This window comes from Molothrus ater, chromosome 4 (genome assembly GCF_012460135.2).
Source record: "Molothrus ater isolate BHLD 08-10-18 breed brown headed cowbird chromosome 4, BPBGC_Mater_1.1, whole genome shotgun sequence".
Classification (NCBI taxonomy): domain Eukaryota; kingdom Metazoa; phylum Chordata; class Aves; order Passeriformes; family Icteridae; genus Molothrus; species Molothrus ater.
Window position 1 is genome coordinate 36,488,554 of NC_050481.2, and position 9,990 is coordinate 36,498,543.

Here is a 9,990-nt window from a genome sequence, read left to right on the forward strand (position 1 = left end):
TGTCTAGTATTATCTTTTTCCTCTGGAGACGAGATCAACTGCTTTCTCATCCACCCCCCCGCCCGTCCTTCCTGCTAGTAGCACTGATTGTAATGTACAGCTGGACAAGTGTCAGCCGTCCAAGACTGCGGACAGCCAGTGGAGGCTTAAGTTACATTTATTCAGTTATTATTTTTTTATCTCCTCAGGGGGGAAAAAATAGAGTGATACGAAACATTAAAAAAATCGTAAAATAAAAAGTTTGTCAAAATAAGCGCATCAAACGTGGTTTTGTGTCCCGCTGAGCCAAGGCTGGCTGTTCAGCGCGACCGTCAGCCAGCCCCCGCTCTCAATTAGAGGCGATTCATTAGGATTTAATAGCAGGTGCAAAGCCATCTCCCTGCCAGCAGCACTGCCGCTTGGGTAGGGAACGTCTCGTTCCACAGCAGCCTCCAGCTCTCCCGGCTCGTCCTAAACCTGACCACCACTTTGGACAGCGGGGTGTCGGCGCGCCTGAGGCTGCCCGCGCGTAAGCGCTGCACTTTGTTTGGCTAATTTCTCCCTGCCAAGACACAAGGTGGAAATCTGCCTGGCTCGATATTTATTTTGGAAGACAGCGCCGTGAGCGAATGCGCTGGGAGAAATCGGGCTGAGATAAAGCAAGCGCTGGGCCGGGGGCTGGGGGCAGCGGGATGGATGGGGAGCAACCCGCCCGCGGAATGCACCGCTTTTGCTTTCTCGAGCTCCCAAACAGGCAAATAAACAAACAACCTCGGCAGCAAACTCAGAGGAGTCGGAGCCTTCGGAGTTCAGAACCGGGCTGTACCGAGGAGCTTCGGGGCTGGGGTGCCGCGTCCCACTGCACCCGCATCCCAGCTGGCGGCCGCGGCCGGGCCGGGCTTGGAAAGCGTCGCCGTGATTACACCCAAGTGGAGAGCAGGATGGCTCCGAGCCGTCTGATCTGACGTCAACATGTCTCTAGCTCCTCGCTGCAAGATAGAGGGAGCAGAGCCGGGGGAGGGACGGCTCTAATCATTCCCAGATGTCTCTAATAGCAGATATAAAGACTTATATAGTGTCTGAGAATAAATTTGTAATCAATGCTCTAAAATCGCATCATCAAAGCAATGGTATTTCTAGAGGAAAACGGGGTTGGGGGGAGGGAAAACTGAGGAAGAGGAAGACACACATCACGCTGGTTTGGAAGGAGGCAGGCACTGGGAACCTCAGAAATCCGCCGGCCTCGCGCATCACTCGGCTTTGCTAAAATTTATGTGAATATATAATTCAGATAACAACTCTGCTTTACTCTCCATTGTATGTGACAAGTTGAAACAGCTGAACAGTAATTGGCCAATTAGAAATAGAAAAGGTGGGAGCTGGTTTGCAAAGGCATATATTTCATGGACCGCAGGAAAAAACAATCCCAAATTAAAAATATATTAAACATTGATAAGCCCTTCGTTACAGCAAAGAGGATTATGTCTGTAGGCGTGCAAAATGCGTTTCCTTCCCATCGCTACTTGGAGATTTCTTCTGGTGGTATTTGTGAGTCGCTGGGAGAGTACGTGTGAAAAAGGAGGATTAAGGTTAGTTTTCCAAGCGCAAAAGGAGGATATTTTGCTTAGAGGTTTCACTATTAACCTTTTCTCCCCACCTCCCTGCCCACCTTTCAAGTTCATGCTGTCTCCATGGCATTACCCAGTCCTGTTTATGTCCCGCGTATGGCCCAGCGCTCGCTCTGGGGGTGTCTGGCTTGGCCGAGAGGCCCCGTTGCACCTCTTTGACAACGATATCAAATGAGAAATAATTATTGCAATAATTTTTTGAGGCAAAGAAGAGCTCCTGGGAATCACGGGGGAGAGGGGAGTATGTGTGGAAAAAAAATCCCCAGACCACAAAAGTAAGCAAAACGAAGAAAAAAAGAACCTCACCACATTTTTTTCTCTTTTGCTTGCCGGACTGCAGGCATGGCATACACATCCGATAGCAACGAGGTCCCGCATGTTGCAGAGTCCCCCAAAACTCGGTACTGCCAGCGCCTGATAGGCTCGCTGCCAGCAGCGGAGCACAGAGCCGGCCCCTCGCTGCGTCCCCGCTTTCCAAAATCCCGACGAGCTCTAAAAATCCACGCTGCTGTCTGCCTCGGGGCCCCCAGGGGACACGCAGCCGCTGGGGAGGTCCCTGCCATCCTGCGAGGGGGTGACGGGGCTGTTTCGGGAGCCGCAGCCCGGCCCGCAGCCCCGGGAAGCGAGGGGCCGCTCCCTGGCAGGGAGGGGAGGCGGGACGTCACTCGGGGCAGTTTGGTCGCTCTTCCTTTTCAAGGGGAGAAAAAGTTTAAAATGCTATGTTCTCTTGAAAGATAGCAGAAGGCCACGCTCCCTTAGCCGTGAAACGAGGCTACAAGCCTAAAGCATGGATCCGCGAGTTAATCTGAGGGGACAGGGCTTCAGCGACCCGGCTGCTCTCCACCTTGCCCTCCCCTCTCTTCCTCCCTGCACCCACAGAGAAAAGTTGTAGGGTGGGAAAGGCTGCTATCCCTCCTCTTACGTGCCTTTTACCTCGGTAAAAGCTCCCAAAAATGTTTTGGCCCCGAGGAATTACCGGACAGATCGGCGGGATGCCGATGCCCCCGGGTGCGGGCAGGATGCGGAGCGCAGCTCTCCGCTGTTATCAGGCCTCGGCTCCGCCGGCGGAGAGCTGAGGCCAGGGCACTGACATTTCCATCTACCATCAATTTACCTTCTGCTTCCCCATTTAGCTTTTAACGTCAAAACCTACATTTTTGTCGGCTCCGGTCTGTCTAGGGCTCCTGTGATTTAGCTGCGGGAATGGCTGCTCCTAAGAATATAGCAACATCCTCGTTAGCAAGTAATTAAAAGAGATCCTCCTTAGCGGATTCAGAGGGGCTCCCGGTTCTGATAAACTGGCGTTACAAAACCGTAAAATTATTAATGTGGAAAAATTGGACTGGCGATTTCTCTCCAGTTCGGAGAGTGGATATCGGAGCCGCCCGCCGGCCCTACCGCGCATACCCCGGGGGAGCTGCAACCCGCTGACTTGGTCGAGGGAAGACACAGTATTTGCAGAGAGGCTGCCCATGGGGTGCCCCACCGCAGCATTCACAGCCACCCCTCACCCCTTTTATTTTTTCCTGTGCCGCTACAAAAAACCAAAAAACTACAACAACAAAAAAAAACCCAAAAAACCCAAAAAAAAAAAAAAAACCAACCAAACCAAACCAAACCAAACCAAACAAAAAAAAAATTATTTGAGCAGGGAACTCAGAGTTGCAAGAAGCTTCAGTTCATCAGCTGGGCAACTAATAGGCAAGGAAAAGCAAACAAGGGGGCAGATTCTTCTCTCCAAGTGTTATAAACAGAGGCAAGTGTCTGTAAACACAGACCCACGGCGGATAGCAGAGCCGGGCTGCCTGACCCGACGGGAGGGAGGGCACATCACTTTTGTCTGGTTGTTGTAACCCCGCAACCTCCCCACTGTCAGCAGGGGCGGCGAAACGGCGCAGGGGCTCCCTTATCTTTTTATGGGCAATTGCACATCTACCTACGCTTACTGCTGGGTCTGGTTGGGAACCACTTCCTTAGGCGCGGTGGCACGGGAAGGCCGGCAGGTATGCAGCCCTGGACCTGGAGAGAGACCCAGCTTGCTTTAAGTAGAGGTGATTTACGTAAAACTTTAAAATACGAGCCCTAATTTTATTATGGAAAAGGTGGAAAACATTGCCCTTAATCAGGAATGGACAAAAACCACCTAGACCAGCTTCCTTTAGTGAAAACCATTCATTTTTTCCTTGCGTGCCTACGATACAGAAGGATGCCGTGCATTTCCCAGCATTGAACTCTGCAGCTCGCCCTGGTACTGGGGAGCAGAAAAGTCACCAGACTGGCACCGGGATCCTTGTAAAGGAATCGATAGACAGGGAGAAATATTTAAGGGAAGAAAGATCCTGTTGGTGAAGCAATGAACGTACTAAAAAGAGACAGAGCATGGGCTGCTGCAGTTTGCAGCTGGATGAAAAAGGTTAGAAATAATTATACTCGCTGTGGCGTACTGGAAACGTGCAACCCAGGAGAGTTTTAGGAACCACAAAGTTAATATTAAGTTCATCGTAACTCGTTGTAAATCTTACCTATTCCCTACAGCACACCCTCCCCACCTCCCCCCCAGACCCCCGCAAATCCCTTGCCTTGTTCGCTCTTTCTTCCTTGACGTAAAATTACCTGCTACATAACCACTCCGAGCACAGCCCGCCAGCCTCCCTGGCCTGCCTCCTGCCCCTCTCCGGGAAGCCGCCCCCGCTCCGCGCCCGCGCCTGGCACCGCGGCCGCCCGCGCTCCGCGGCACGGAAACCGCGCGGCTCTGCCGCTCCCGGCCCGCCCGGCGTTTGCACCCTTGTCCATTTCCCGTTCGCAGTAGGTGTCCTGCATGGAGAACACCACCACAAGGAATTCCTATTCAGATGAACTGCCGGGTTCTGTTCAACACTCACGGGGCTGAGAGATCCCTCTCTCTACCCCTCCGTTCATTCAGTCACTTGCTTAAAAATAAAATTAGGAGCCATCTTTATAATTTAGTTTACTTCCGAATATTTTAAATATTATGAAAAAAAAAAGCCATAAACAACGCTGTTATTCAAAACATTTTGAGGTATAAAACATAAAAAGATTTGGATTTTCTTTTTTTTTTCCTTTTTCTTTTTTTTTCTTTTGTTTTGTAAAAAACACACACAGTGGTTTATTGAGTACTTACAACGTTTACACCTTCAATATTAATTAGATTCCACTTTTTCCCTTACGGACGGAAGTGCACATAACCAATAACTGTTGAAAACATCTTCAAATACTGAACGACCACAACAAAATTACAACACTAAATACCGAGTCAATCGAAACATTGGTGCAACTGCTTCTGTTGAAATATAGCTTTATAATCCCATGAATATTTATATCCAAAAGGCCAAGTATTAAAGATACACTTCACATACACACTAATGCCAGGGAGGGATTTTTTTTTCCTTTTCTATGGTTCTGTTTTCCCCACGTGTTTTATACAGAGCAAATAACATTCACGAAACATTTAGAGACGTTACCCCTTACCAAGCTGGAGTTTCCTCTTCATATATGGAATGCTTTTTCCCTCTCCTTCAAATATCCACATTTTGGGGGGTTGGGGGAGAAATTGCACATAAATAAACTGGATTATTCCAAATACAAAGAGTCCTCAGAGGAGAGCTCACTACCGAGACTAAGAGGACGGCTCCTCCAGTCCTGCCGTGCTCACTGCTTGAGCTCCAAAGCCCAGACATGCTGCGGCCAGCCAGTCCTCCCTTTGGTTTTCTTATCGTTGCTGCTAACTGTGCTTTTCAAGATTTCGTTCTGGGGAGACAGGATACGAGGGGAGAGAGAGAGAAACAGAAGGGGGAGAGGAGAGAAAAAAAGGTTAGATATATTCCTCCCCTTTCTAGGTCGCATCTGCTCTGCTTCGAGGTCAAAACTACGAGGACACCCGAGCTCATCGAGGCCTGCGGGCTTGGAGAGACATCACGGGGACCTCCACGGCACCTCGCCGCGGGAGAAGCCGCCGCCCGTGGCGGGCCAATTCCCGCTCCGCGCCACCCCGCTGCTCTGCCGCGGCCGGAGCGCGGGGCTGGAGGCTGAGAAGCGCCAGCCATCCAAGGGGACTGAGGTAAGGCCTCCCCTAAACCATGCTCTCCCTGAGGGCGGGGAGAAGCTGGGCACCAGCACGTACCGGGGCAAAGCTTCGGACTTGCTGCCGGTAACACATGCGGGAATCAGTCACCCTCACCAGCGAGCACGCCCTGGGGCCTGCACGGAATTGGGCTTGCGCTGCCTGGCCTAAACCGGCTCTCCCGCTAAAAATCGAAAAAGCTGAAGCGCGGAGTGCAGGGGCAGGAAAGCCTCGCGCTGCGAACCTCGGACTTGCCGAAGGCTTAAAGCCGGGCTGGGCTTGGCAGGTAATCATGCCTCCACATTTCATTTAAGAGAGCAGAGACTTGCCTCCTGCGAGATCACGGCTTGGGATACGGGACAAGCAGCAGCCCGGGAATAACCTACCCGGGGGCCCCTAATGCGGCAGCCTTTTCCCCGCGGCTGCTCTCAGCCTCCGGGTCGGATCCGGAGGCCGACGGCCGCCCGTGGCTGCGCACGGTCCCGCTTTTGGCCCGCAGCTACGGCCAGGGGCCGGTGGGACCGAGGTGTCCCCCATGGACATTCCCCGGCGGCTCTGCCCAGCGAGGAGCCGGGTGCGCTCGGATGAGGCGCCGGCGGGCGACCGAGCAGCCTCCCCTGCGCGGCTCCCCCGCCCCGTCCCGCCCCGAACCGCTCCGAAGCACTGACCAGCTCTTTCTTCCTCTTCTCTTCCTTCACGTCTGTCTTCTTGATCTCTGCCTTGAAAGCCTCCGCCTCCCCGTTCTGGTCGTCCTTCGCCAGCAGGTCCATGAGGTAGGCGATGTAGCTGGTGGCCAGACGGAGGGTTTTGATCTTGGAGAGCTTGGTGTCTGCGGGCACGTTGGGGATGCACTCCCTCAGCTCCGCGAAGGCGCTGTTGATGCTCTGAGTCCTGCGCCGCTCCTTGCGGTTCGCCGTGCCCCTGCGTTTCACCGGCCGGGGCCCCCCGAGCCCGGGCGGGCCGTTCCCGGGCGGCACCCCCCCGTAATGGGAGTGGTCCATGCCCGGCGCCCCGTTGGCGTACTCGGGGCTGTAGGACAGAGCCATGCTGTAGTCGGGGGGGGACATCTCCGGGTGGCTGCTGATGAGCCAGCCGTGGAAGTAGGGGTTCTCCTCGTGGCCACAGCGGGTGGCGGCGGCGGCAGCGGCGGCGGCGGCGGCAGCGAAAGGGTAGCCCTCATGGTGCACCACCGGGTGGTGGGGGAAGCCGCCCACTAGACTCATCCCCGCTCCCTAGAGCACCCCACCCCGCCCCCCCGGGCCCCAAAACAAAGGCTTCCCCTCCCCGCCCGCCCCCCACCCCCGTCGCAGCGGCGGGAGATGCTGCCCGCCGCTCACCCCTCAGCACTGCCCCGCTGCCCGCTGCCTCTCCATAGGGCGCTGCTGCAGAGTCCCCGCGGGTGCCCGAGCGATCCCCCCTCCCCGGGCGCCGCCGCCGCCGCTCATGCGTTGTGCCTCCACCTCCTCCTCCTCCTCGCCCGGGGCCGGGTCTTCGAGGAAGCGCGCACAGAAAAAAAAAAAAAAAAAAAAAAAAAAAAGAAAAAAAGAAAGAACAAAACTACGGAGAGATGTCGACCAAAACAAAAATGGCTTGGCTTCCCAGCCTGGGATCTTCCTCGCCTGTTGCTTCCCTCCGCTCTCGCCAAGTCCGCCGCGGCCCGGCCGGGTGGTACTTACACGCGGCCCCCCTCCATGCGCCCCCGGCTCGGGGCGGGCGGCGCTGGCTCTGCCCTGCGCGGCGGCGGGGCCGTCAGTGCTGGGCGGGCGCTCGCATCTCTGCCCGCCGCGCCGCGCTGCTCAGCGCCCCGGCGCTCCTCGGGGCATCCGCGCCGCTCGGCCGGGCGCGGCGGCGGCGGGCGGCGGGCGGCGGGCGGCGGCGGGGCTCGGCGCGGCGCGGGGCACTGGCAGGGCTCCCCGGCCCGATCTCCATGTACAGCTACATGTTTAGGGCCGCTCGGGTTAATATATGTCGTCAGAAGCGGCGGCCGCCAATGGCCGAGGCGGGGGCGGAGCCCGCCGCCCTCCGCAATAAAACTTTTTGATGTTCGCTCTGCTAATTGCCGAGCTCCTCTTTTAGGATTGGCTGCCCCTCCGCATCCCTAATGTAATTAAAACAAGGGGGGAAAAATTATCATGGAGGCAGAGGTTAATGCAAGTGTTTAGCAGATGCCTTACAGTAAAATCTGCATTAAAAAAAAAATTAAAAAACCCCAAACAACAAAACCCCCCTACAAACTCGTTAAAACTTAAATATCGGATAATCTCAAACCAGGTACAGTATGGATCCCAGAAGTTTATTGGCAAAAGTCTATGTGAACAGGCTCTGAGGTTGCTTTGGCAAAGCGTTTTGTGCCGGTCCGGTAGAGGAACAAATTAAGCCGGCTCGGAGGGCACTTCATCGGTGCCCGACTGCTGCAGGCATGCCCCAGCAGCGCTCGGGTCCTGCCCGTATCGCTGGTTAATGCACACCACGAGATCACCAGTTTCCGAGGGGAGGGAGGCGAAGCGGCTCTGCCTCGCCTGTCACCCGCCTTGCGACCCGGCTCAGCACGGGCTGGCTCGGGCTGCGCTCCTCCGGGCTGACCGAGGCAGGGGAGCGCTCGGGGCTCGGACGGGGATGGCTTTGTAAGAATTGTTTTGAGACATTAACAATAAGTCCGACTCTAACTGATTCTTTTCCAGCTTACTGTCTGCCCTGTGCACCTCCACCAGCCCTCACCCGAGTGACTCAAAAATCGCCTGAAATCGGTCTCATGCTTCTTGAGCTGGTATGATCGGTAAGTAACCGAATATTTTTACAGCATGTTCCGAGCTAATTTTCTAGCTTTTACTAAGAAATATATAAAGATTTCTCGGCATTCCTGCTTCTGCAATAAAAAAGACCAGCACCTGCGGAAAGCAGGTTTAGTTATCGAAAGTGAGTAGTTAAATGCTTACTTATCCAGGCCAAGGAGGAAATCTCCTGTAGCTATTTAGGTGCTTTGCTTTAGTAAGCTTGAAGATATTACAAAAGAAAAATGGATCTCAAGCTGTAACTCATGGATAACACGGAGGCGAGGTGCATTTGGTGTCATCCTCAAATGGAGCCGAGCATTACTAAATAGCTGCGAAATACCAAATACCCACTCTTATTTGTGCTGGCTGACGCCTGGGCTGATTCGGCGTATATTGTAATGCAGTTCTACAATATAGGCAGTGTGGAAAACTGTGTCAACAGGAGCTGAGAGGTCATAAATTAAAGAAAGAGAAAAATAGAGATGGAGGAGTCTGCGAAAGAAGGCAGAAAGAACTGTGGTCCAATTTCTGCAGCAGCTTAACGCGCTCTCCGGCCCCTCTGCAGAGGCCGTGGGGGTACCTCGGGGGAAGCGCTGGGTGCTGGGGAGAGGGCGAAAATCAACTCAGTGCCCGGGGAGAGGAGGCAGGCTGAGCTCGGGCGGTCCCGGCGTGAGAGGGCTGCTTGGTACGGGCCGGCTTGTTGGGACCTGGGGGCTTTGCGAGTGGGTCTGCCGGCTCTCGGCCGGGAATGCCCTGCAGGCAGTGGACGGTGTCCGCGGGTGAGGCCGGCCGCCAAGGAGCAGCTCGCTGCCGTACGCGGGGCTGCTTCCTCGGGGGAGTACTAAAGGCGAGGGCGAGTGCCGGCCCCGCGGTTCGGCGGGACCGGGGAGTGCGGAGCCGGACCCAGAGCGGAGACGCGCACGGAGCACAGACATGCAGGCGTAGGTTTTTATAAGCATATACACATATGTGTGAGCGTCTGGGTGTAAACTGAGTACGAAAGTGAAAAACTAGTCCAGATGTAGAATTGATGTATATACACATATATCTTAGACGTACACACACATGCTTGTAGCCAGCTGATGGATATCTGTATCTATATATGCACAAGCACACGTGTATTTATTGTGTTATCCCAAGGAAAGAACGTGTCTGCAGTGTGGATTTTTAAATGTAAGGAAGGCCGTGGGCAGACCGTGCAGGCAGAGCCCTGGAGCGGCCAGGCAGCGTGTCCCCGCCGTTTGGGGTGATATGTCTGCAGGGCGCAGCTTGGAAACCCACCCAGTTTCTGCAGCGGTTCTCCAGCTTTGTTTTGCTGCGATATGGGAAGAAGAAGTGGACCTTGTCGAGGCCGGAAAGTTATACTGGCTTGCAAACGGGCGTGTGTTTCTTTACACTCTCCCTGTTTGTGTACGAGCTTTGCGACACACTGCAGGTTAGACTGCAACTGTGACAGTCTCTGTGACAAGACACTACGGCCGCTCTGATAACATCTCCAATGATGAAGGAAACGGAAAACATGAGGCAG

At 54.5% G+C, this 9,990-nt stretch overlaps 1 protein-coding gene across 1 annotated transcript; it reads right to left on the minus strand.

Moving 5' to 3' along the window:
• Positions 1 to 5,276: 5,276 nt before the first annotated feature.
• HAND2 (heart and neural crest derivatives expressed 2) lies at positions 5,277 to 6,911 on the minus strand. The gene is made up of 2 exons (XM_036382585.2): positions 6,357 to 6,911; positions 5,277 to 5,375 (listed from the first exon to the last, which is right to left on the minus strand). The coding sequence occupies exons 1-2, from the start codon at positions 6,909 to 6,911 to the stop codon at positions 5,277 to 5,279; spliced, it is 654 nt and encodes a 217-aa protein (XP_036238478.1).
• Positions 6,912 to 9,990: the final 3,079 nt, after the last annotated feature.